Consider the following 27,634-nt stretch of genomic DNA (forward strand, 5'->3'; position numbering starts at 1 on the left):
CCTGCCTTCCCTCACCACCCCCCACCCCTCCCAACCCAGTGATTGGAATCTGAATATGCCTGGGAGCTGCCCTGTCAAGTAGAGGTACGCTTTGAACTTGGAAACTAACTCACTCTTTTTTTTTTCTTTTAGAGAGAGACAAGGTTTCGCTCTGTCTCACAGTCTGGAGTACAGTGGTGCAATCATAGCTCACTGCAACCTTTAACTCCAGGACTCAAGCAATCCTCTGGCCTTGGCCTCGCGGATAGCCGGGACTATAGGCACTTACCACCACACCCCGCTAATTTTTTTTTTTTTTTTTTTTTTTTTTTTTTTTTTTTTTTTTGAGACAGAGTTTTGCTCTGTCACCCAGGCTGGATTGCAATGTTGTGATATCAGCTCACTGCAACTTCGGCCTCCCAGGTTCAAGCGATTCATCTGCCTCAGCCTTCTGAGTAGCTGGGAGTACAGACCTGTACCACCATATCCTGCTCATTTTGTATTTTTAGTAGAGCTGGGGTTTCACCATGTTGGCCAGAATGGTCTTAAACTCCTGGCTTCAGGTGATCCATCCGCCTTGGCCTGCCAAAGTGCTGGGATTACAGGTGTGAGCCACCACCCCCAGCCTCTGCTAGTTTTTTTTGTTTTTTGTAGAGACAGGATCTTGCTATGTTGCCCAGCCTGATTTCCAACTATTGGCCTCTAGCGATCCTCCCACTTCAGCCTCCCAAAGCGCTGGGATTCTGGGATTACAGGCATGAGCCTCCACCTCTGGCAGAGACATATCCATTGGTTGTCTCGTGTGTAGAATAGCACTACAATCCCACTGTGCACCAATAAGACCACAGGAGGTGCCAGCAGCTTCCTGGAGCAGGCACTCCTGTTTACTTCCCCTGGCCCTGCTGGCCTCTGAAATCATGGCTCTCCCTGGTCCCTTAATGAAGGTTTTTCTTTTATATTCCACTGGAAAGGCTACAGGGCTTGAGTTTGCCAGTGTCTTCCAACAGAAGGGACTTCTCCCCAGGTAAGTAAGTGTGTGACTGACTCCCATCCTGCTGCTCCCCTGGGTCCTCACAGGGGCCATCTTCTGCCACCTTCCTCTCTACCCCTTCCTGGCTCAGGCCCACTTCTCCCTTAGATCTTCGCTCAGAAGTCACCCCTGCAGGAAGCCTCCCTAGGACCCCATCCCAGCTCCTCCTGTCACTGGATCACACTGGGCTGAGTTCCGAGGGCAGGGGGCCGGGCCTGGGGGCCCCGGAGTTCTCACCACCAGACCAGAGCTTCCGAAGACAGGCAGGGGGACATCCCACCTGCCAACCTCCCACCCACCCTTCCCCTGCTTCCTGAAGCAGACAGCAGTGAGGCCAAGCTGGGAGCTTGAGAGGCTGATGAGCCTGGGCTCTGCCACCAACACACTGAGCGCTCCTTGACTTTGGGCAGGTATTGCCTTTCTCTGAACCTCAGATTCCTCATCAAGAAAACTGAAATAATAATAATAGCTAACATTTCTGAGTCTTTATGCTGGCATTTTACCCACATTCTTTCTTTTTTTTTTTTTTGGGAGACAGAGTCTCACTCTGTCACCCAGGCTGGAGTGCAGTGGTACGATCTCAGCTCAGTGAAACCTCCGCCTCATGGGTTCAAGTGATTCTCCTGTCTCAGCCCGAGTAGCTGGGATTACAGGCAGGAACCACCACACTCGGCTAATCTGTGTATTTTTAGTAGGGATGGGGATTCACCATGTTGGCCAGGCTGGTCTCGAACTCCTGATCTCAGGTGATCTGCCCACCTCAGCCTTCCAAACTGCTGGGATTATAGGCATGAGCCACTGTGCCCAGCCCACATTATTTCATTTAATCTTCATAGAACCCTGTGACACAGAGATTGCTGCAAACCTATTTTACGGATGAGGACACTGAAACAGGTGACTTTGCTCAAAATAATAAAGTTCAGATATATTGGAGCCAAGATTTAAACCAGGCTTGACCAACTCTAGGCCTTCACTACTTTTCTTTTTTTTTTTAATTTTTTTTGTTTTTTTTGAGACCGAGTCTTTGTCACCCAGGCTGTAGTGCAGTGACACGATCTTGGCTCAGTGACACGATCTTGGCTCACGGCAAGCTCCGCCTCCCAGGTTCACGCCATTCTCCTGCCTCAGTCTCCTGAGTAGCTGGGACTACATGTGCCTGCCACCATGCCCGGCTAATTTTTTGTATTTTTAGTAGAGACGGGGTTTCGCTGTATTAGCCAGAATGGTCTTGAGGCCTTCACTACTTTTCATTAACATAATTAAGGAACCTCTGCCTGGCACCATGGCTCATCCTTGTAATCCCAGCACTTTGGGAGGCCAAGGCAGGAGGATCACTTGAGCCCAGGAGTTTGAGACCAGCCTGGGCAACATAATGAGACCCCATCTCTACAACATATAGAAAAATTAGCCAGGTGTGGTGGTGTGTGCCTGTAGTTCCAGCTACTCAGGAGGCTGAGGTTGGGGGATCCCTTGAGCCCAGGAGGTGGAGGCTACAGTGAGCTATGATCACATCACTGCCTGATGCCTAGGCAACAGAGCAAGACCTTGTCTCTGAAAAAACAAAGAAAAGAAACCTCCATGGAACTGTGCAGGGACAAATTGGAGCCTAGCACCAGGTGTGTGGTTGATAATAAATAGTAGCTTCTCAGCTGGGCGCAGTGGCTCATGCCTGTAATCCCAGTACTTTGGGAGGCCAAGGCAGGCAGATCACCTGAGGTCAGGAGTTCGAGACCGGGCTGGCCAACATGGTGAAACCCTGTCTCTACCTAAAAATACAAAAATTAGCTGGGTGTGGTGGCAGGGCCTGTAATCCTAGCTACTCGGAAGGCTGAGGCAAGAGAATCGCTTGAACCCGGGAGGCAGAAGTTGCCGTGAGCCAAGATCACACCATTGCATTCCAGCCAGGGCAATAAGAGAGAAACTCTGTCTCAAAGAAAAAAAAAAAAAAAAAACAAACCAGTAGCTGCTGCTAGTAGGAAGGATTCATATTATAATATCATTTTGGGGCACCCTTGATAGAAGCCCTGTGGATTCACCAGGAATTCCTACTTAGATGAGGAAACTAAGGCCCAGACAGGTAGTAGAACTTGGCCACGGACACACGGAAGTGACATGCAAGGCCAACCTGGGCCTCACTTAGACTTGTGGTCCCATCCCAGCAACAAGAGCACCCGGGCCCAGGCTGACCTTGACATCCTGCTCCAGACCACGGATAAGCTCGCCGTCCACCTGGCCAGTCTGGGCGGCACGGAGACTGCGGCGCTCGGCTTTGCGCAGCCGGTATTGCAGGATGCGGCAGGTCTTGCTGGCCTGGTCCAGCTGCTGTCGCAGCTCCTGCAGCTGATACACGTCCTCCTCCATGTAGACGTCCCGCATCTCTAGCATCTCAGCCCGCAGCTCCTCAATCTCGTCCTGTGGAGGGAAGGAAGGGTCAGGATACTGGGCCCACAGTAGCAGCTAGGAGGCCTGAGTGCTGACCACACCTAGTGCTGAACGAAGCACAGTGGGGGACCTGGATGTGGCAGGCTGAATGACAGACCTCCAAAGATGTCCATGTCCACATTCCCAGAATCTGTGAATGTTACCTTACGTGGCAAAAGGGACTTTGCAAATATGAGTAAATTAAGGATCCCAAGACAGGGAAACAGAAGCAGAGGCTGGAGGGAGATGCTTTGGTGCTGGAGGAAGAGGCTGTGATGATGGAGGAAGGGGTGTCTTTAGAAGGCAAGGAAAAGGATATTGCCCTGGAGTCTTCCCAAAAAATGCAGTCCTGCCCAAACCTTGACACCTCCAGGATCAGAGGATAATAATCTGGTGTTCTTTTTTTTTTGAGACGGAGTCTCACTCTGTTGCCCAGGCTGGAGTGTAATAGCGCGATCTCAGCTCACTGCAACCTCCTCCTCCCTACTTCAAGCGATTCTCCCTGCCTCAGCCTCCCAAGTACTTAGGATTACAAGTGCCCACCACCACACCTAGCTGATTTTTTTATATTTTTAGTGGAGATGAGGTTTTGCCATGTTGGCCAGGCTGGTCTTGAACTCCTGACCTCAAGCGATCTGCCTGCCTTGGCTTCCCAAAGTGCTGGGATTCATTACAGGTGTGAGCCACTGCGCCCAGCCTGGTGGTCTTTTAAGCCACTAAATTTGTAGTGATTTGTTACAGAAGCAACAGGAACACACTGGGGAAGCAGGAGATGCCATTTAAGAAACATGGATGAAGCCGGGCACGGTGGCTTATGCCTGTAATCCCAGCACTTTGGGAGGCCGAGGCAGGCAGATCGCAGATCGCGAGGTCAGGAGATCAAGACCATTCTGACTAACACGATGAAACCCCGTCTCTACTAAAAATAAAAAAAAATTGCCGGGCCTGGTGGCGGGCGCCTGTAGTCCCAGCTACTCAGGAGGCTGAAGCAGGAGAATGGCATGAATGCAGGAGGTGGAGCTTGCAGGGAGCCGAGATCGCGCCACTGCACCCCAGCCTGGGCGACAGAGCAAGACTCCATCTCAAAAAGAAAAAAGAAATATGGATGAGCATCAACTATGTAAGTACTAGGCCCTGTGCTAAGCGCAGGGGCAGGGAGGGACAGTGGGTCCAGCCCCTGCTATATATTCTGTATGGAGCCCCAAGTTTCACCAGGAAGATACACAGTAAACCAGCAAATAATAATAATAACAAAAAACACCTGGCTGGGCTCAGTGGCTCACATCTGTAATCTCAGCACTTTGGGAGGCCGAGGCGGGCAGATCATTTGAGGTCAGGAGTTTGAGACCAGCCTGGCCAACATGATGAAACCGTCTCTACTAAAAACACCAAAAAAAAAAAAAAAAAAAAAAAAAAAAAAAAAAAAAAAAAAAAAAAAAAAAAAAAAAAAAAAAGAGCCAAGCATGGTGGTGTGTGCCTGTAATCCCAGTTACTCGGGAGGTTGAGGCATGAGAATCACTTGAACCCAGGAGGCAGAGGTTGCAGTGAGCCGAGATTGCACCATTGCACTCCAGCCTGGGAGACAGAGTGAGACCCTATCTCCAAGAAAAAAATAAAAAATAAAAAAACCTCAGATACTATTAAGTGCTATAAGACAAAACCAAAACGAAACCAAACAACGTGAGTTATATGACAGAGTGATAGGGGAGGGTGCTATGTTAGGGGACGTGATCAGGGAGGCCATCTCTACAAAAGAGACATTTGAGCTGAGACAAGAAGGAACAGCCAGGAAAGCTAGGGGGAGAGGTTATTCCAGGCAGAGGGATCAGTGCGTGGCAAGGCTCAGAGGCAGGAAAGATACAGCAAGGTACAGCAAGGTGTGTGTGTGTCAAGGTACAGCAAGGAGGCCAGGGCAGCTACTGGGTTAATTTGAGGCTGAGGAAACTGACAGGAGTCAACCACCTGGGGCTTTGAAGGGCAAAATAGAATCTGGGTTTGGGGTTCGCTTGTTTTGAGATGGGGTCTCACTCTGTCACCCAGGCTGGAGTGCAGTGACAAAATCTCAGCTCACTGCAATCTCTGCCTCCCAGGCTCAAGCCACCCTCCCACCTTAGTCTCCCAAGTAGTTGGGACCAAAGGCACACAACCCCACATCCGGCTAGTGTGTGTGTGTGTGTGGAGAGACAGGGTTTTGCCATGTTGCCCAGGCTGGTCATGAATTCCTGAGCTCAAGCAATCTGCCCAGCTTAGCATCCCAAAGTGCTGAGATTACAGGCATGAGCCACCATGCCTAGCCTGGGTTTGGGTTTTAAGCAGAGAGGGTAAGAGTATGACCTCACTTCCTCAAGGCAGCTTCTGCTACCGCTGTCATCAGCTTCCAGCTGTTCCTCACTTCTCCTTTGTAATCGTTATTAGCAAATCTGCAATTCTATGTTTAATAGTTTGTCTCCCAGCCAAACCATGAGTACCTGGAGGCCATCCCATTTGGCCTAGCAGGCAGTAGGCTCCCAACAAATATTAACTGAATGAGTGCATGCATGTTTAGTTAGGTCAAAAACAACAAAAAAGACATACCAATGTGCAACAATCATTAGATACTAAGTGGGGAGGGAAGTAGAATTACGCAGAAGAAATGCATAATTATTATGTCTCATACAAATGTGCAAACCCAGTCACAAATGGGAATAATACTTACTCTTAGTGTGACCGAATGATTTAAATAAGACTGTATACTAAGAAGGGAAACTGGCCAGGTGCGGTGGCTCACGCCTCTAATCCCGGCACTTTGGGAGGCCAAGGCAGTCAGATCGCCTGAGACCAGGAACTCAAGAGCAGCCTGGCCAACATGGTGAAACCCTATCTCTACTAAAAATACAAAAATTAGCCGGGCATGGTGGTGGGCGCCTGTAGTCCCAGCTACTCGGGAGGCTGAGGCAGGAGAATCGTTGGAACCTGGGAGGCAGAGGTTGCAGTGAGCCAAGATCATACCACTGCACTCCAGCCTGGGCAGCAGGGCCAGACTCTGTCTCAAAAAATAAAAAAAGAGAAACAGAGTCACCAGGGATGAATGACCTGCTAAAAGCACCCCTGAGGAGCCAGGGGAAGCACCAAGGATGGCGGTGATGGAAGCAGGGGTTGGGGGGTCCAAGGGTCAAAAAGGCCTCTGCGGGCCCTGGAGAGGGCAGATCTGGAGAGCCGGATTCCTCAGCCCTCCCTACCTGCCTTTCCCCAAAGGAAATGGAAAGGAAGGGACTGGGAAGTGGGGTCTCATATTCCTCCCTCCTCATGCTGCCACTGGGAGGAGGGAGCGTCCACTCTGCTCCCGTCAGAGGGACACCTCTGGCTTCTGTCCGAGCACCCCTCACTATACCCCTGCTGGGGCTGGGAGGAAGGGGGGATCTGACCTTGCGCCTGGGAAAGGAACAAACATGGGGGTCTCTCTCTTCATTCCTGCCTGCCCAGAGGGCGAGGACAGCTCTGGTCTTCCAATGGTCAGCCTGGTAAGATGGCTCCCTGTGAGGAAGGGGGTATGGCTGGGGTTGCCTCTGCCCCCTGAGGCTGGATGGATTTAATTCAGGGTCAGGGTTAGGGAGCCCTACCCTCCAGGCTAGTTCTCAGAAGCTGGGGAGGTTTTCCTGCCCATTGGTTTGACTCCTGGGGCTGCAGAGGAACAGTCACTCGGCCAGGCCCCCCCCACCCCCATCCTCATAGACACACAGACTCACCACCCCACCAGCACACCACGTGGACAGAACCAGGGTGGAGAGGAGGAAGTGGAACAGTAAATGATCACACCAGTTAAAAAATGAGGAAGTGAAGGATCCACGCGCTGTTTCAGGCAGCCGATGCAGGAAGCATGAAGGAAAGAGAACTCAGGAAGTGCAAGCCAGTCGGGTAAATCCAGACTAGGCCAGCCCCCAGAAGGATCTGTGTTCAAATCCTAGCCATGCCGATCACCAGCACCTCACTTATTCTCTCTAGAAAGTTAAAATGACAGGATATGGTGATGGAAAGAATATGAGGGTCTGAGTGGGCCCCAAGCTCCGGCTGAACCTAGGGGAAATGCACACAACCCTATGATGCTGGGCTACATTAACAGATGCATGACATTCAGATCACGGGAGGTGACGTCTCTCACATAGATCACACCCACAGCGCTAGAGTCATTTTTGGAAATCACTTTTTTTACCTTTTAAATAACTGATTTTCTTATTTATAAAACAGGGCAGGCCGGGGGCGATGGCTCACGCCCGTAATCCCAGCACTTTGGGAGGCCAAGACCGGCAGATCACGAGGTCAGAAGTTTGGCCAACATGGTGAAACCCCATCTCTACTAAAAATACAAAAATTGGCCGGGCGTGGTGGCTCAAGCCTGTAATCCCAGCACTTTGGGAGGCTGAGACGAGCGGATCACAAGGTCAGGAGATCGAGACCATCCTGGCTAACATGCTGAAACCCCGTCTCTACTGAAAAATACAAAAAACTTGCTGGGCGAGGTGGCGGGCGCCTGTAGTCCCAGCTACCCGGGAGGCTGAGGCAGGAGAATGGCGGGAACCCGGGAGGCGGAGCTTGCAGTAAGCCGAGATCGCGCCACTGCACTCCAGCCTGGGCGACAGAGCGAGACTCCGTCTCAAAACAAACAAACAAACAAACAAAAAAAAAAACAAAAATTATCCGGTTGTGGTGGTGCACGCCTGTAATCGTAGCTACTCAGGAGGCTGAGGCGGGAGAACTGCTTGAACCCGGGAGGCGGAGGTTGCAGTGAGCTGAGATCATGCGACTGCACTCCAGCCTGAGCAACAGAGCAAGACTCTGTCTTGGAAAAAAAGCAAAGTAAAATAAAATAAAATAAAGCATTGGCATAGCACAATGGCTCACCCCTGTAACCCCAGCACTCTGAGAAGCTGAGGCAGGAGGATCACTTGAGCCCAGGAGTTCAAGATCAGCCTGGGTAACATAGTGAGACCTCATCTCTACAAAAAATAACAACAACAACAATAGTAATATATTACATCCAAATAGGCCGTGACTTTAAAAATGGCTATCACTGGCCAGGTGCAGTGGCTCACACCTGTAATCCCAGCACTTTGGGAGGCTGAGGCGGATGGATTACCTGGCCTGGTAGTACACCTGTGGCCCCAGCTACTTGGGAGGCTGGGGTGGGAGGACTGTTTGAGCCCAGGAGGTTGGGGTTACACTGAACTATGATTGTACCACTGCACTCCAGCCTGGGCAACAGAGCAAGAACCTGTCTCTAAAAAAACAAAAAAACTAAAACATGATCATAGAGACAGTTGTGAAAATAGAGAAAACAGGCCAAGTGCAGTGGCTCACGCCTGTAATCCCAGCACTTTGGGGAGGCCGAGGCGGGCGGACCATTTGAGGTCAGGAGTTTGAGACCAGCCTGGGCAACTTGGTGAAACCCTGTCTCTACTAAAAATACAAAATTAGCCAGGCGTGGTGGCAGGTGCCTGTAATCCCAGCTACTGAGGCAGGAGAATTGCTTGAACCCAGGAGACAGACGGAGGTTGCAGTGAGCTGAGATCATACCACTGTACTCCACCCTAGGCGACAGAGCGAGATTCTGTCTCAGAAAAAAAAAAAAAAAAAAAAAAGAGAAAGGAAATATAATCCGTGCATAATTCCAATACCTGAATCACAGTGGCTCTCAAAGTACAGTTCCTGAACCAGTAGCATCAGCATCACTGGTAAATTTGTGAGAAATTCTCATGTCCCAACCCAGACTTGCTAAATCAGAAGCTCCTAGGGTGAGCCCCCCAAGAGATTCTGATGAAGGGCATTTCCTTCTAGCCTTCCCCCCTACCCCCGCTAAAAGGGCAAGAGTCAGATCTCTGAGGACAAGTCGCCAAGCCAGGGCCTGACACAGAACAGGATCTCAGTAAGCATCCTTTGAATAAGTGAATGAATGAATGATAGTTCTCACATGAGCAGCTGTCTCCCCGGGGCCTGCCCTTCACCACAGTCAATTTGTGACAGCGCAAGATGTTGCATTCACGCCAGTTCCATCTCTCCAGGGGGGCCTAGGCCTCTCGGGGGGGCTAGTCCCAGCTGCAGGCAGAATGCCCGTCAGCCCCTGCTGGCACGGCCCCACGTGAGAGGGTGAGCTGACAAAGGCAGGCTTGTGGCCCCAGGCTGGGTCTGCAGGGACGTGGGCGGGAGAGGCTGGCGAATGCAGGACTTAGGCAGGGGCGCTGAGCTTTCAGGGCCCCAGGTGGGGCTAGGAGAGGGGCTGCTGGAGCTTGGGGAGGGGACCCAGAGGGCAGGCCCTTGTTCTGCTCCAGAGATTCACAGTCCTCAGGGAGCCTAAGAATGCTCTGGGGCTCTGCGGTCACGCAGTCTGGGCCCCCATCCCAGGAGAGCTCTCCAGTGACAGATCCAACTGAAGGAGCTGGGGGTGGGAGGCCCTGGGAGGTGGGGGTGAGGAGCACAGGCTTCCCAGCTCCTTCACAGACAGCTCAGTGGTTCTGAAGAGCCTCTCCCAGCTCCCAGACCCCCTAACTGTGTAGAAATGGGGAGGGAGAGGCCCAGCTCCACTGGACTCAGTAGGCCTTGTGGCTATAGAACAAAGTTGTAGACATGGTGAAACCTTGTCTCTACTAAAAATATAAAAATTAGCCAGGTGGGGTGGCTCACACCTGTAATCCCAGCTGTTTGGGAGGCTGAGGCAAGAGAATTGCTTGAACCTGGGAGGCAGAGGTTGCAGTAAGCCGAGATTACGCCATTGCACTCCGGCCTGGGCAACAGAGCGAGACTGTGTCTCAAAAAAAAAAAAAATCCCCTCAACACCACCGGGGAAACCCCAAGCCTCATCCTCTGCCAGACAACAAAAGGGCACAGTGCCTGGTAGTGCCCACCTCAGAGCCTTGGGACCCCTGACCCTCAGCCCCACCACGGCCTGGCCACCTCCTTCAAGTTGACCTCTTCGCCTTAAAGGCTACTCTTGAAGCTAACCCAGATTTTTTAGCTGGACTAGAAACGGGAAATAGGAGCATGGGGGAGGATGGGAGACCAGGGCACCCACACCGCTGCCAGGATAGGCAGTGCTTCCCTTTCTAGAGAATGCTTTTTTGCTCTGATTACACAGTTAATAGCTGTTTTTGGAGAAATCTGAAGAAGGTAGATGGCTTTCTATCTCTTCTACCAGTTTTCACCAGCTTCTGCATCAGGTTCAGCCCCTGGTCTCCCCCCTACTCCTGCCTTACCCCAGCCCTCCAGCATCCAAATAGGCTGTGACTTTAAAAATGGCTACCACTGGTTGGGCGCAGCAGCTCATGCCTGTAATCCCAGCAATTTGGGAGGCCGAGGTGGATGGATTACCTGAGTTCAGGAGTTCGAGACTAGCCTGACCAACATGGTGAAACTCCATCTCTACAAAAAAACACAAAAAAATTAGCCAGGCGTGGTGGTGGGTGCCTGTAATCCCAGCTACTCGGGAGACTGAGGCAGGAGAATCGCTTGAACCCCAGAGGCAGAGGTTGTAGTGAGCTGAGATCGCACCACTACACTTGAGCATGGGCAACAAACACAGACTGTTTCAACAAACGAAACATGGCTACCACCTATTAGGAGGCTCACTAATTACCAGGTCCTAGCACAGGCAGTACGTGCATTATCGGTTGACAGTTTAATCCTCTTACCAACCCTGTGAGGTAGGTGCTGAAAATGTTCCTATTTTGCAGATGAGAAGACGAGGCTCAGAAGCTTCGCAGAGCTGCTTGAGCAAGGGACCTGTGGTGCTGGATTCCATACCTGCCACGTGGCCCTGGGTCAGTGCGTCATAACTGTGCTCTTCCAGATTGTTCAGCTATTCCCTCTGATAGAACGGCCTTTGCCAGGCTGACTCCCGACTATCTCATCCTTCCAGAACATTTCTTCCCGGCAATCTGATTCAAACCCTACACTCTGAAATCTATGGTCCGTTGTACTGGTAGTTTTAGGTTGTATCTGTTTTCAAGTCAGTCTTCCCCAAGAGCTAGGGAGAAGGGCTGGGGCTGGTTTGTGTCTAGTCCCCAGCATCACCCAGGGCAGGCAGTGGTACAGGCAGGTACCGTCACTGTCTATGTATAGATGTAGGAATTAAAGAATGAGTATGGGGCCAGGCGTGGTGGCTCACGTCTGTAATTGCAACACTTTGGGGGGCCAAAGAGGGAGGATCCCTTGAGCTCAGGAGTTCAAGACCAGCCTGGACAACATAGCGAGACCCTATCTCTACAAAAAAACTTAAAAATTAGCCAGGCATGGTGGTGCGCACCTGTAGCCTCAGATAGGAGGCTGCAACAGGAGGATCACTTGAGTTTGGGAGGTTGAGGCTGCAATAAGTAAGGATTGCGCCACTACACTCCAGCCTGAGTGACACAGAGAGAGTCTGACCCAAAAAAAAGAAAAAATGAATATAGCTTCTGTCCTGCCCAGTCCACAACTCCAGGCCAGCTGCAAAGAGTTAGGAAGACAGAAGTTCAACACCAGCCTTGGCAATGCAGTGAGTCTCCGTCTCTACAAAAAAATAAAACATTTAAAAAATTTAGCTGGGCATGTGCCTGTAGTCCCCAGGACTCAGGAGGCTGAGGCTGGAGGATCACTTAAGCCCAGGAGTTCCAGGCTGCTGTAAGCCATGACTGCACCACTGCACTCCAGGCTGGGTGACAGAGTGAGACCCCTGTCTCTAAATAAAAATAAAAGAGGGAGAGCCTAGGCAGATCAGAACTAGTCTCAGATCTCTATGCCACCCAAGGAGGGTAGGCAGGGTCTGTCTGCACAGGGAACCTCCTGCTCACCCACCCACTCCCTGCCCACAAAGTGCATCTCTGTCCACCCCCTGCCAAACCATGAGCTCAGCCTGCAGGAAGCAGCGTCTCAGAGGCAAACCTGCTCCCCTCGATGGACTGATTCCCAAGAATCCTGGGAGAATTGTCCAGGAAGAGCCTCTTGGTCCCGGCTGGGCCAGACGGCCAAACATGAGCTCACACTACTGCTAATAATAGCAAGATCTTGCACAGCAGCAGAGGGCTTCACAGTTTACAAAGACATTCCATCTGAATCATCTCACAGATCCTCACTGAAACCCCCCCAGTAAGGAGAGACAGGAACCATCATCCATATTCTACAGATGAAGAACTTCAGAGAAGCACAGGGAAGATGGGTCATGCCCAAGCACATGCAAATGGGCAAGGGGAGGGGGTGAGACCTCCAATCAGGACTCAAACTCCAACCACTGACTTCAAGATCTTTCTTTGGAACCAGAACTCAGGGAGTCCACGAACTTGGAAAATCACATCTTTCTTTTGACTGACCTCTAAGTAAAATGTAGCATTTCCTTCTATTCTGGGCCTATAAACAAACCATCATTATATGAGTAATACCTGTGACTTTGCCACCAAAAAAAAATCACAGATATTTTCATATCATATAACAATTGCTGCAAAAATGTCAAAATATTATTTACATTCATCAGTAGTTTGAAATTATGCTAGTTAGATCTGTCATCAGAATTTATGAGTTAATAAGCACACATATTACTATGTTGTAATTTAAAAATACTTTTATAACTGTATTTCAATAGAGTTGGTTTCCTTTTTTTTTTTGAGACGGAGTTTTGCTCTCGTTGCCCAGGCTGGGGTCCAGTGGCGCGATCTCAGCTCACCACAACCTCTGCCTCTGGGGTTCAAGCGATTCTCCTACCTCAGCCTCCTAAGTAGCTGGGATTACAGACATGTGCCACCAAGCTCAGCTAATTTTTGTATTTTTAGTAGAGACGGGGTTTCGCCATGTTAGCCAGTCTGGTCTCGAACTCCTGACCTCAGGTGATCCACCCGCCTCAGCCTCCCAAAGTGCTGGGATTACAGGCATGAGCCATCGCACCCAGCCAAAATAAGATATAACTTTAAATGTTTAAAATGAAATATAGGCAGGAGAAGCAGAGCTCCGCTTTCAAATCACACTTTTTACTTATTTATTTTATTTTTTGAGACGGGGTCTCACTGTGTCACCCAGGCTGGAGCACAGTGACTTGATCACAGCTCACTGCAGCCTTGACCTCTTGGGCTAAAGTCATCCTCACACTTCAGCCTCCTGAGTAGCTGGGACTATAGGCACACACCACCATGCCTGGTTGAATTTTGTATTTTCTGTAGAGAGGGGGTCTTGCTTTATTGCCCAGGCTGGTAAATCACATATAAGTGTTCTAAGAAAGATTATTTTCTATGAGAAACCCACACAGATAAAAAATGATTTCACCTTTGTACACTGAGGACAGCAGGGGGAAGTTTAGATTTGGGGCCACTGGAACCTTCGCACGTGGCTCCAGATGCATGGCTATGATGGAATTGGCCTGCAGCAGCTGGGGAGCTATGGGGCTGGAGATGAAAGTGACTGAACACCTGGACCCTCTGCAGAAACACAGCAAAGTGGCAGCATGTGGTCTGAACCCAGCAGCAGCTCCCAGCTGGGAGGACAGGAAGAGAACCAAGGGGACATGAGATTCCTGAAGGCAGGAGCAGGTTGCCTCTTGCCAGCCACCAAGGAAGAGACTTCCAGAGCGGAAGTCCCTCAGCTACCTCCCACCCAAGAGTCAGCCCCTAGTGTCCCTCGGGAACTCTGATATGATCTCTACAGACCACATTCTAGAAACCCTAGATATGCCAAGGCTGGCTCAGGGGTGGGAAGCTGCAATCTGAGCCCACCTAGCTCCCATGGGACTCTGTACTGCCTGGGCCTCCTACTCCACACCTGTTTCCCACCTCAAAAGCCACCTCCAGCAGAGCGCGGTGGCTCACACCTGTAATCCCAGCATTTTGGGACGCCAAGACGGGCAGATTACTTGAGGTCAGGACTTCGAGACCAGCCTGGCCAACATGGTGAAACCCTGTCTCTACAAAAATACAAAAAATTAGCCGGGGGTGGTGGTGCACGCCTGTAATCCCAGCTGCGCAGGAGGCTGAGGCAGGAGAATCGCTTGAACCCAGGAGGTGGAGGTTGCAGTGAGCCGAGATGGCACCACTATACTCCAGCCAGGACAACAGAATGAGACTGTGTCTGACAAAAAAAAAAAAAGAAAAAAGCCACCTCCACCAAGAAGACTCCCTGACTGCCCCAGGGCAGAGCCCTTTTGTTTGAACAATTACTGAGTACCTATGGTGGGCCGGACCCATCACCAAATTATTGGATTTAATCCTTATGATGGGCACTCTGCTCCCAACTAATTTGTACAGTGAGTAATTTTTTCTAAAACCATGTTTAAAAATGTGGTTAAAAACTGTTTTTTAAGGCGGGCGCAGGTGGCTCAAGCCTGTAAACCCAGCCCAAAAACCTTTGGGAAGGCTGAGACGGGTGGATCACGAGGTCAGGAAGATCGAGACCCCATCCTGGCTAACAACGGTAAAACCCCCGTCTTCTACTAAAAAAATATAAAAAAACTAGCATGGGCGAAGGTGGCCGGCACCTGTAAATCCCCAGCCACCTTGGGAGGCTGAGGCAGGAGAATGGCATGAAACCCGGGAGGCCAGAGCTTGCCAGTGAGCTAAGATCCGGCCCACCTACACTCCAGCCCTGGGCCAAAGAGCCCGATACCTCCCGTCTCAAAAAAAAAAAAAAAAAAAAGCTGTTTAAAATTCTCCAATGATCACCAAAACCTGGGAAACCCACCCCAAATGTCCCCTCAGCTGGTGAATGAATAAACTGTGGGTACGTCCACGCAATTAGAACACTCAAGCCAATGAAAAGGAAAAGAACTGCTGACACCTGCAACATGGGGAGGGAAGCTTCACATGCCAAGGGAAAAGCATTAGGGGAGGGAAGCCCAGACCTGAGTAATGCCCTTAATACACTAATATGAGTCTTATTTTTGACACTCTGGAAAAGGCAAGGCTAATAAGAGACAGAAAACAGTCCCCAGTGGTTTGTCAGGGTCCTGAACTGAAAAGAAGGAACTGACCCTCAAACAGGGCCCCGCAATTTGGGGTTTGTGAAGGACTGTTTGTATCTAGGTTGTGGTGTGTACAGAACTGGAATGCATTTGCCAAAATTCATTTTATTGTAATATTTGTACAAAACTGTAATATATTGTATATATATGCCGTACACCTGACCTAAAACCCCAAAAAGCAAAAAGCAAAGCAAAACAAAACCCCCAGTGACTTTTCCCATCACACCCCACAAAAGGAAAAACCCAAAATCCCAATCATAGGGCATACAGGGCCCTGTCTGGCCCTGAAGTCCCTGTTTCCACTTTCTCCATCCTTCAAATCTCCCTTGAGACTCCTCCTCTCACCCTGGCCCAAACACAGCCCAGCCCCAACTTTGGGTCCTTAGGCAACCAGCAAACTGCCCCTTCACCTGTCCCCCACCCAAAGCCTTTGGGCCTTGGCAGTTTCCCTCTGCCTGGATTTCCCTGCCCCCCCATCTCCTGCACTGGGCTGGCTTGCCTTCTGCCTCAAGTCTCCACTGAAACTGCCACCCTCCCCTCTGAGAAGCCTTCCATGCTCCTCCAGTCCATTACGTCCATCTTACCCCTTTTTCTTTTCCTTGGCCATATATCACAGGTTTATTTGTGATATTCAATCCGTTTTATTTGTCTGTTTTGCCTGCAGAAATGTCAGTCCCTCCCTACCAACTAGGGGAATGGTGAATGTCAAGGGGACAGAGCCCCAGCACAGTGCCTGGGACACACAGAAACAGCTCAATAAAGAGGTGCTGAAATGAATAAACAGGCCCTCAGAGGGGAAGGAGAATCCCTGTTCCTACTCTCCTACAGAAAAAACCACTTCTAGTCCCGCGCCTCCTGGTCTGAAATCTAATCCCGTGATTCCTGTGAAGCCCTAATGCCCATGGGTGCCTTCTGGAACCCCCAGTGGTAGGGCCTCAAATCCTATGCCCAGCCAACACCCAGGCCCCACAGCCCCCTGCAGATTCAACTTACCCAAATTAACCACTCTCCTCCCCCCAGGTTCCAGGGGCCCCAACAAGCCCTTCTGATGGGCAAGACCAACCCCCAAAAGAAGTGAATGACAGAGCTAAGCTGAGAGGCCCAGAAAGAACCCCTCACTCCTGCAACAGCAGCAAAACCACCACTACAGAGGAACAGGACGTCCGCCCTGCCCCGCCTGCTCCCCACATTGGCCCTGGCCACCTGGTTCCCTCCCTCCCAGGCCGAGGCCTGGGCTGCCTCCCCATCTGCCACCCTGGCTCCTGGGCCCACTCGTCCTCCTGCCCCGGTTCCAGGGCCACTCACCCCAAAGCCCCGGAAGGGCCTTGCTTTGCGGGAAGGTGGGCGGGGCCCGGCAGTAGCCACCAGGGGGCCGGCATGGCCAGCCCACCCAAAGAGGCCAGGGGCAGCCATTCTGCCCATCCCTTCGCCCAGTCCCCCAGAGTCCCCTGTCAAGGCTCCAAAGATGAGGATCATCGCCACTTGGAACCCCAAAAAAGGGTATGCCAAAAAACTCCGCAAGGCCTCCACTTTCTCTCAGCTCAAATGCAAACACTCCTGGGCACACAAGCAGGGAGGAAAACCAAGGACCTCCATTCCCTTCATACCCCAGGGAACAGAGGCCCTCGAGAAGGACAGGGGACAATTGCCCCAACAGTCTCGTGAGGGGATAGCCACCTTGAGTGGGGCCGGGGCGGGGGGGGGGGGGGGGGCGGCTCTGGGCACCTGTCTCCCACTCCAGAGCTCAATCTAGCTTAGCATCCTTGGAAAGAAGCTGGGGTCCAGTTTTGGGGGAGTTGCATCAAAAAAGGTCCTGATGAGGCCGGGCGCGGTGGCTCACACCTGTAATCCCAGCACTTTGGGAGACTGAGGTGGGTGGATCACTTGAGGTCAGGAGTTCAAGACCAGACTGGCCAACATGGTGAAACCCCATCTCTACTAAAAATGCAAAAATTAGCCGGGCATGGCAGCACATGCCTGTAATCCCAGCTACTTGGGAGGCTGAGACAGGAGAATCACTTGAACCCAGGAGACAGAGGTTGCAGTGAGCCGAGATCACACCACTGCACTGCAGCCTGGGCGACAGAGTGAGACTTCGTCTCCGGGGGAAAAAAAAGGTCCCAGGAAAAGAAGGCCAGTACACCCAGCGTGGAATTGCTGTGCCACACAATTTCCCCACTCCAGCCGACACGGAGACTGCTTGGCCCTGGAGACCCACTGCATCCTGCTCCTCTGGTTAGGAATAATGAGGGAAGACTGGGGCCTGGACCCACCTCTCCAATGCCAAGAAATAAGAGGAGATGCTCCCTGTGCACTTCCCCTCCCCGCCAGGCAGTGCACAATCTCTCACTGCAGTCCAAGCAATCCCCGATGGGAGAGGAACCTCAGAGAGGTCAAGTGTGTTGACCAAGGCCACACACAGTTAAGTGGCACAGCCAGGATTCAGGTCCAGCTGGAGCTCCTATAAGCTGGACCAGACAGTCTTATAATGAACAATGGTGACGATAACAATAACTAACATTGACAAGTGTTTAATGTGTTCCAGACACCGGACTGAGACAGAAAGGCCATTATCTCTTGCTCAGTGATGAACCTTAGAGGCAGGCGCTATGATTATCTTATCCCCACTTCACAGGTGAGCAAACGGAGGCCCAGGAAGATGAGGTCTATGCAGCCAATCAGGAGTGAGCCTCCCAGATCCGTCTGGTACAGCTCTGCATAGGAGACTACAGATGCTCTATCAGGGAGGGGTGTGTGTGTATGTGGTGGTGGTTGTTGGTAAGGAGATGCCCAGAGACCACTGCCCACCAAGGCCACATCTGGCTTGTCATTGTTGTCACTGTCCCATTCAAGGCCTTACCTGACAGAGCAGGGAGATATCCACAGGCCCTGTGGCCTCTGGGCGTTCATGTCAGGAAGCGCCTGACAGTTTCCTCCCATCCTTTCCATGTGAACAGGAAGGAAGGCAGCATTTGGACCTGGATGTGTTTAAAACATCCCCCAAACACCCTCTGGGTTGCAGCGAAATCTCTAACTCAGAGCAGGGGTCTGAGGTCTTTAGGGATAGAAGGCAAAACTCCAAAGATGATGGCCTAAGGCCACACAGCCTGAAGCTCCAGAACACCCCAGCACTTTACACCCCTGCCATTCCCCCTGCCTGGCATCCTGGAGAGAAGCACAAGACCCCAGTCTTGCCTCTTGCCACTTACAGGCTGCATGACCTCTAACTAGCCCCCTAACCTCTCTGGGCCTCAGTTTCTCCCTTTGTAAAAGGGAGGAGCTAAGTACCCTGGAAGGTCCCTGCCCTCATGCAGGGCAAGGTGGGGCGGTGGTGGCATGAAACCTGTCATTACCCCATTAATAATCTAATCACCATCATGGTAAATGCTCCAAAGGAAGCTCCAGGGAACTCCAAGGCGTCTGACACAGGAGGCTGGCCTGGGGAGTTGCTGCTGGGGCTGAGTGCTCTAAGGTGGAGGAAGAAACTAAGGGAAAGAGCCAGGAACTGCAAGCACAAAGGCCAGGTGGGAAGAGCACGGGACAGAGGCTGGGGTGTGTCCAGCACCCGTAGAGCTTGGGCTGGGCAGGGGTGGGCGAGGCTGCGGGAGGCAGGACCACACAGGCTGCTCCACCATGAGGCAGGGTCAAGGAGAGGCTGGAAGGGGAGAGGCTGGTGCAACTGCCTCAAGCCCAGAAGATCCAAAGCAGGCCTGGGCCCCAAGCAGAGTAAAGATGTTCAGCTGACCCAGCCTAGCTAGGGAACCCCAGACTTTTTTCCATAGAGGCTGAGCTTTTCCTTGTGGCTCAGGCAATGAGAGATGATTCACCTCCATTTGAGAATGAGGGGCCCCCAAAGGTGTCCTTCCATTAGCAAATGTGTATCACCAGTTACTAAGCCGGTGGCACTAGCCTAGGTCATTCAGGGAAGAGTGACACAATGTCGTGGGGGAGGGTAGGGGGGAGACACAGACAGGGAGATATGTTTAGGGGTACCCAAAATGCAGTGCAGCTCTGTGCATACCACTCAGACTGATGCCCTAAGCCAACACCCACGGGGGGACACCCAGAGCCAAGCACAGCCCCTGCTGTCAAGGACCCAGCTTAACCTGGGGTCACCGGGATCACACCAGGGCCAGATAAAACAGGCAAGCGCTTGGCTGTTGGGTCCTTCCGAGGAGCCAGACCTCCCTAATGGGACCTGTACATGCACTCTTTCTCTTATGGAACCCTCATGGCAACATGCGCGGCAAGGACATCTACAGATGAGGAGACTGAGGCTCAGAAAGGGAAAGCTCAGAAAGGAAAAGGCAGAGCTGGGATTCGAGCCCAGTCAGCTTGGCTCCAGATCACAGTGCTCTCTCCCAACCACCCTGGACCTCAGAGAAAGAAGGGCTGGCCTGCTGCTCCCACTCGCTCCGACCCCCTGCTGCGCCCCACTGCCGCAAAGCAGGCAGATGCAGTGCTGACTGAGGCCTCCAGTGATGCCAGGGTCAGCCTGGCATGGAGCACCCCAGCTCCAAGTTCCTTCCGGCACCAAGGGGAGTGAATGTGACCACGGATGAGGTCATGCATGTGGGGACTAGGGGAATGACCTCAGTGAAAAACTTGGCTGCTGGGCAGGCCCTTGCCTTGAACTTAGCTGCACCCTTCCCCTGGGGGACTCTCTCTGTCCCGGAGGCTATGCAGGACATGGGGCCTCCTCTCCTCCTCTGTGCCACGATGGTGCTAGGTGCACAGAACACCTGAGCTCTCAACCTCCCAAGCGCCCCACTAGAAAGGATCATATCCCATTTTACAGGAGGAACACGGAGGCTTGATGAGGGACTCATGCAGGGACAGCATGCACAGGGAGAAGGTGACACAGTGAAGTTTGGCTCCAGACTTGACTCCAGAGGTGGAGTTTGCCCCTGAGACCACACAGCCTTGCTCTCCTCCCTCCCCAGGCCTCTCTGGCAGGGCAGGCCTCAGGCCCAGGGCTGCAGACACATAAAAGGAGGTGGCTGCAGGTTTGCTGCAACAAGACCCCTCCCAGCAAGGTGCTCACACGGCTTCGTCCTGGCATTCAGTGCCCATCCCAAGCCGGCCCAACTCCCCTTCCCAGACTCTCCTCAACCCTGCCAGCTCCCACCACTCCCTCTAGCGTTTCCGTTTCAAGCCTGTGGTCCACCCCCAGGCCCTGCCTACTGCCTTTCACTTAATTGCACACATATTTATTGAGCTCCTACAATGTGGCAGGCACTGTTCTAAGAGCTGGGCACAGAGACAGCCACTTGAGGCTAACTCCCCAGCTCCAAGGACACCTCCTCCTCCAGGAAGCCTGCCAAGCCCCTTCTCTGAGCTCCCATACCTCCTCTAGCCACCTCTACCCTGGAATCCATCATTCCCCAGCCAGAACTGGGCACCCTTTACAGATGGGAGTGGCATGGCCCTCTGCAGCCCCCAGCAAGGGAACAGGAGGAGAAGGGGGAGATAGAGCCAGCAGGAAATTCCAAGGAGATTAGAAGGGAGTTGCCCCCTGGCAGTGTTTCTTCTGTGGGCAGCCTGACAATCAGTCCACTTCACTCAGCCCCACTGGCCCTGGGCATCAGGGACCTGGGGGACCTCAGTGCAGCTTCTTCTGACTTCAAGACCTACCAGCCCCCATCCACCCACCACCCAGGATCCCAGGACCCCCAGCTCCAGAAGGTTACAAAGTCAAGCCCCTGGCCACACTCCTCAGCGTTCCCAGCAGCCTTGTGGAAGGAAGCCTACAGAGCCACTAAAAACAGTTTAGTTTGTACACATTAGCTCCAGGGAGACACAGACCAGGATTTCCTGTTTCTGTGTGTGGATGAAATGTCACAGCCCGTGTGTGTGTGTGTGTGTGTGTGTGTGTGTGTGTGTGTGTGTGTGTATGTGTGTCTAGGTTCCCTGGTTTGAGAGCCTCTGGCTCCTGTTGGCAAATGCTACATGCCTAATGTTTGCATGCCAGACTGTGCCGTGTCCCTGCTGATGTGCATGTGACTGTGTGTGCTGTGTGTAAATGTCTGCGTGGGAGTTCCCTTGGTGGGTGTCTGTAAGCCTCGGGTAAGTGTGCAAGTCTCTGCTGTTCTCTTTGTGGAAGAGGCAGGGGAGGTACCTGGGTGGTGAGCTTGTGCCTGGGCCAGCCTGGCAAGCGTAGATGTGTCAACTTTCGTGAATGCTAGTGTGTGTGTATAATGTCTGCGTGGGTTTGTATCCCCGCCTTCATGTGTACTTCTGATGAGTCTGAGTGTGTCTGCAGGATGTCAGTCTCTGGGGCATATCCGGGTGTGTCTGGGGGTGTAAGATGTGTATATGAGGATGTGTTTCTGACCTGGGGGTTGCAACAGGGTCTCAGCCTGTGTGTCTGTGTGGTGATGCGTGGGTGTGATGGAACGGGAGTTGTGTAGCTGCTTGGGTGTGTGCACTTCTCTGAGTGAGCATCCCCTCTAATATGTCTGGAAGTGTGCTTCTGAAAGCATCCAACACCAGCGAGTCACTGGATGGGTCTGTGAGACATGTGCCAGTGGCTGTGTGTCTCTGAGCTTGAGCTGTGAATACATATATGTGCATTTGTATGTACAAGAGAGAGTGTGCCCAGGGACAAAGGCTCAGCCCCTGGGAGGCTGAGGCTGGGCCTCAGGATAGGGAGCAGCCAAGAGTTTTGCTGACTGTGGTAACCTTCTCTCCTCCACCCAGTGACAGACTGGAGTCCTCCCCTGTAGCTCCTAGGAGCCAAGAAGAGAAGAGCTACATGCAGAAGCCTACTACATGGTCACTGGGTCCAGACACCCAGCACAGGGCCTGGTACCCCGGACTCACTGGGGAAATACGTGTTGAATGAATGAATGAATGCCTGGAGAAACAGACAAGGGAACGGCAATGACTGGGAAGGACACTAACATTCACTGTGCACTCTATCTGCATCCTCACACTGAAAAGGGTCCTCACGGCCCTGGGTGGGCAAGCTTGTCCCCCATATTACAGAAGAAGGAACAATCTCACACACAGTGCACACATAAATGTCCTCCACTAACCCCCCCTCCCCCAGGCTCCGGGCCCCCAGCATGCCTTAGCCTAGAGCCTGGCCCATGGCAGGATTCCTCTCACCAACCTGTGTCCCAGCCTAGACACACTAGTTAGCAACCAAAAGCTCACTGCTCTGGTCACACTACAGAAAGAACAGGCCCAGAGTTAGACCAACCTGGGTTGGAATCCTGGCTATGTAACTTAGAGCCTCCATTTACTGATCTGTAAAATGGCAAGTGAGGATGGATTAGGTGCTTCCTCCAGGCCCTTCTGAGCTGACACCTAGACTGGCTGCACTTCAAACACTCACATCTAGAATCACCAAGGAGGGAGCCCACACACACGGCAGGGAAGGTGATCACACCTTCCCATCCTCCCTGGGGCAGCTACTGATGTATCAACATTCTAAAACTAAGGAAATCCACCCTCCTGCATTCTCCCAGTTCCTCCAAGAATGCAGACACAGACCTCCCGTCCGCCCACTGACTATGAATAACAATTCCTCAGGCGACTTGGGATTTCACTGCTAGCAAAATGTTTTCTTGTCTATTCATACTTCCCTGATTCCTGATGACAATCATATGAGATTGTCCAGGCTGGTTCCATCACCTTTACTTATTTTTTTTTAAGACAGAGTTTCACTCTGTTTCCCAGGCTACAGTGCAGTGGTGCGATCTCGGCTCACTGCAACCTCCGCCTCCCAGGGTCAAGTGATTCTCCTGCCTCAGCCTCCTGAGTAGCTGGGACTACAGGCACGTGCCACCACGCCTGGGTGATTTTTGTATTTTTAGTAGAGATGGGGTTTCGCCATGTTGGCCAGCCTGGTTTTGAACTCCTAACTTCAGATGATCCGCCCGGCTCGGCCTCCCAAAGTGCTGGCATTACAGGCGTGAGTCACCGCGCCAGGCTCCATCACCTTTATTATATAGACGAGAAAAAAAGCAGCTCAGAGAAGCCAGGTAACTTGCCCATGGCCACACAGTAAATGGGAGAGTCAGGTTTCAAAGTCAGGTCTTCAGCCTCCAACTCTCAGATTCCTCCATCCACACCCAGTGGGTTCCTACATGTCCTGGTCACATGGTACGTGCTTAATGGTTAGTGGTGATAAAAGGCTGGAAGACCTCAGATCACCGGGTCTTTGAAGGTCACAGGTGACGTGTCTGCTCTGCAGTTAAAGCTGCATCTTAGCATCCTGGAACCTCAGTAGTTAATAACCTTCAGACTTCCTTGGCTAGAAGGGACCCAAGGTCAGGCAGCTCAGCTGCAGCCACCACATCAATCTCCCTCTGAACCCTCCTCAAGCAATCATTCCACAAACCCTCTGTCTCTATCCAAGCATGAAAGGTCATCCGGCCTCTTTCTGAATAATTAAAGTGACAGTGAGCTCACTACCTTCTCTGTAGAAGCTCCTTCTATCTTCTCACTGGGAGAGAGCTGCCCGATTTATCCTTTCCTCACTTGGGCCCCAGAGCAGGCCACACCAGACTGGAGATCACCCAAGAGTCTTTCCCAGTTGACAGTTCCCAGTGACCCCTACAAGGGGGAGGTAAGCCCGAGCAGGGCCATCCACCAGACGTGGTGGGACCTCCTTCAACTCTGCTCCTGCAGGCGACATTCTGGGGATTTGGAGTCCTTTCCCTTGTCCTCAGTTTCCGCATCTTAGAGGCAAAGTAGTCCAGAAAGGCAGGAAACACATCAAGAGTCTAACACGCCTATAATCCCAGCACTTTGGGAGGCCAAGACAGGCGGATCACGAGGTCAGGAGATCGAGACCATCCTGGCTAACACGGTGAAACCCCGTCTCTACTGAAAATACAAAAAACTAGCCGGGCGAGGTGGCGGGCGCCTGTAGTCCCAGCTACTCGGGAGGCTGAGGCAGGAGAATGGTGTAAATCCGGGAGGCGGAGCTTGCGGTGAGCGGAGATCAGGCCACTGCACTCTAGCCTGGGCAACAGAGACTCTGCCTCAAAAAAAAACAAAAAACAAAAAACAAAAAAAACAAGTCTAACACATGCTGCCGGGCGCGGTGGCTCACGCCTGTAATCCTAGCACTTTGGGAGGCTGAGACGGGTGGATCACCTGAGGTCCGGAGTTCAAGACCAGCCTGACCAACATGGAGAAACCGCATCTCTACTAAAAATACAAAATTAGCCAGGCGTGGTGGCATGTGCCTGTAATCCCAGCTACTCCGGAGGCTGAGGCAGGAGAAAGGCTTAAACCCAGGAGGCAGAGGTTGCTGTGAGCCGAGAGCACGCCATTGCACTCTAGCCTGGGCAACAAGAGTGAAATTCCGTCTCAAAAAAAAAAAAAAGAGTCTAACACACGCTTACTCCAAGCCCTGGCAGCCTAGATTCCCGGCTCTGGGACCCGGAGCAAGTCTCTTCCCCACTCTGGCCACAGTTTTCCCATCTGTGGAATAAACAAAACACCTCCAGTAATAACCCCTCTATGGTCCATGTTCAGTCTCTGGATTTTGACCCTGCCTCTGTGAGGTTGGCGGCTGGGATAAACAGATATCCAGACAAGTTAAGGGGCTAACCCAAATGTATACACAGTGAGAAGTGGCATGGGTTGGCCTTGCTCTCCTCTCACCCACACTCCTTCCCCTCTCTGGCCTCAGCACTGTTCTTGAACTCAGCAAGCTCTTTCCAATTTCCCTTGGCCTGAAATCTCCTTATCCCAGCCCCCACCTTTGTGTGCTCCTGGTAAACTGTCCCCTTCACCCTCATTATGATCTGTGTTGTGATTTCTTGTATGACTATTGTTTAATTCTGGTCTCCCCCAAAGCTCTATGAAAACAGACACCTCACCCTCTCTTGTCCATGGCTGTATCCCAGATCTGTGCTAGCACACAGCAGGTTCTAAATAAACAGCTGGCGAATGAACCAATGAGGGGCCGGGAGAAAGAGCCCAGCTTGCCTTAGGCGATGAAGAGGATCTATTCCGCCCTCACAGAACCCACAAGAGAACAGGCTGGGTGCACATGGAAACGTGTCCCATGCCACTGACAAGAGCAGTGATCGGAGGCTTACTACATACCAGGTGCTCTAATGGCGTTTGCAGGCATCAGCTCATTTAACCCTTGAGATTGGAAAGCGTGTTACTGTCACATTTTTACAAATGAGAAAGCTAAGGTCCAGGGCCGTTAAGTAACTTGCCAAAGATCAGGCAGTCAGGAAGCGACAGACCCCAGACCCAACAGGAGCACGAAGCCTGAGCCACTGAATGAATAGTGGAAATTACGGCTCCATGCTGGCCCAGACGTGGGATGTCCCCAGCTGGGCCCTGGCCCCTGTGAGATCCCGGGCTCAACCCCCAGCCTCCTGAGACTGTTTTCCCCTTTAAACAGTCATGGGTGCCTCAAACAGACTTTGGGTCGGAGCCTGATGACTTCCTGGGATGGAGAGGAGCCCATGGGGATGGGTGCCTAGGAGCCCTGAAGCAAAGCTCTGCAACCCATCCCCCCTTCACCAGAGTAAGTAGCAGGAACTGGGAGGCAGGGGTGGGGAGCTCAGAGTTTCAGTTAAGGCCAATTCAGGCAGCACTCACTGGAAGCAGCTCAGAGCACCAAGAGGGCAGGAGCAAAAGACCCTTGTCCTGGCTGGTCGCCTCCCTCTTCCTCCTCACCTTCCACTTACCCTCTCCTTACCACCAGCTTCTGAAGACTCTAAGAGCCGACTGAACTCCCAGTTGCCAACACCGAACCGGGCCCTTGGGAAGACATCCTCCCATTTAACAGATGAGGAGACTGAGGCCTGGCTTGGGGAAAGGTGTCTCTTGATTCAGACAGACCTTGTCCTTCCATACTACAAGCATTTACAGAACTCAAGCTGGAGAGCAGATCCCAGGGAAAATGGGGAGACAGAGACACAGTTGAGCAAGACACCAACACTCTAACGTGGGAGAAGCCCATTTGGCCAGAATAGCCACAAGGAAAAGTTAAAAGCTAAGTGCTGCAGGGCAGACATAAATCAGCAGCAAGCTGTGAGCTCCACGGCCAGGGGCACTCTGGGTGTTGTGCCAGGCCATTCACTGTCAAGAGTCGGCAACATTTCAGCCTCCTCCAAAACCGTGCCCAGCTAGTGGCAGGAGAGCTCAGGAAGCTTCTAGCCTCCCAGGGAGAGGTCAACACGTGCAAACTGGGCTGTCCCTAAAGTTGCCACAGCACCAGGAAGCGTGCAGATGGAGCCTGGCCAGCACCCAGTAGGTGCTCACATCCACTGAAAAAGCAAAGGCAAAGCCTGCTGTCCGGGGGAAGCCCTGGGGTCCCCACATGGCCACAGGGAAGGCCCCTTCCAGGTGGGCAGCTGCCCTCCTCTCACTGGGAACATGGAAAGGCACTGGCCACAAGGGGCCAGTGGAGCTGCTGTGTGCACAAGGTCTGCCCCAGGGAGGGCAAAACACACTCCTGGGATTTAGGAAGCTGCCTCTGAACCGGTTCTCCCACGACATCATCCTCCAGGCTGTGGGACCGTTAGGCTGGGCGGAAGTGGACTCCAGCCAAGGGGATGTTCCCAGATGTCATGCTTTCAAACTGGACCCGCCCAGAAAGGCAGGCAGAGACAGGCCTGCGCCCGGGAAAGCCCTGGATAACGACTCAGGGTGGCATTCAGGCCTCTCCTGGGCAGGGGATGGCCACAGGTTTCCCTGGCGGCAATGCCCACCAATTTCGTCCCAGGAAGGAGAGCCTGGGCATGGAGGTTCTGGGCAGCTGAAGGCAGAGATTCATCCCTTCCCTGCCTACCCACCCCCAGCCCAGCAACGCCCCCCAGAACGCTCCAAAGCTGTTTTCTCAAGTCCCCGCTCCCAGGTTAGGGCCCTGTGGCCAGTTCCAAGGTCTTTTTCAAGAGCACGCTTCCCAAATAAAGTTGAGGCGGTGGGGAATGAGGGAGCCCCAGATCCACCTCAGAGTGGTCCCCAGAGGGCTTGGGCCTCTTTCACCGGATTCTTCAGTGGGAAGGAGGGCCGGCTGGTGCCTCAGGCCCGCGGGACTGTGACAGCCGGTGCCCCCCGCGGTTTCCCCCCCGGCGCCCCCACCTTGAGATAGTCGTTCTCTGAGCGCAGCTCCTCCAGCTCCCGCACCAAACCGCCGGGCCCGCAGTCCAGCATCTCCTCGGTGAGGTCGGAAAAGGCGAGCGAGGCGCTGAGCGGCAGGCGACTGCTGCCCACCGACGACGCAGCCACCGACGGCTCGTCCGGGGAGGCGGGCGGCCGCGGGGGCTGCTGCGCCGAGG

General features: G+C 52.5%; 1 protein-coding gene across 1 annotated transcript in view; it reads right to left on the reverse strand.

Annotated features, from left to right (window-relative positions):
- MTCL2 (microtubule crosslinking factor 2) overlaps nucleotides 1-27,628 on the reverse strand; it is an 81,521-nt gene extending 53,893 nt beyond the window's left edge. The window contains exons 1-2 of the mRNA XM_017859094.1: nucleotides 27,438-27,628; nucleotides 3,197-3,421 (exon numbers count right to left, since the gene is read on the reverse strand). Coding sequence (XP_017714583.1) covers nucleotides 3,197-3,421; nucleotides 27,438-27,509 — 297 coding nt within the window. The 5' untranslated portion in view covers nucleotides 27,510-27,628. The remainder of the gene's footprint in view (nucleotides 1-3,196; nucleotides 3,422-27,437) is intronic.
- Between the last annotated feature and the right edge of the window lie 6 nt (nucleotides 27,629-27,634).

The sequence above is a fragment of the Rhinopithecus bieti genome, unplaced genomic scaffold (assembly GCF_001698545.2).
Source record: "Rhinopithecus bieti isolate Rb0 unplaced genomic scaffold, ASM169854v2 scaffold_38981, whole genome shotgun sequence".
NCBI classification, from domain to species: domain Eukaryota; kingdom Metazoa; phylum Chordata; class Mammalia; order Primates; family Cercopithecidae; genus Rhinopithecus; species Rhinopithecus bieti.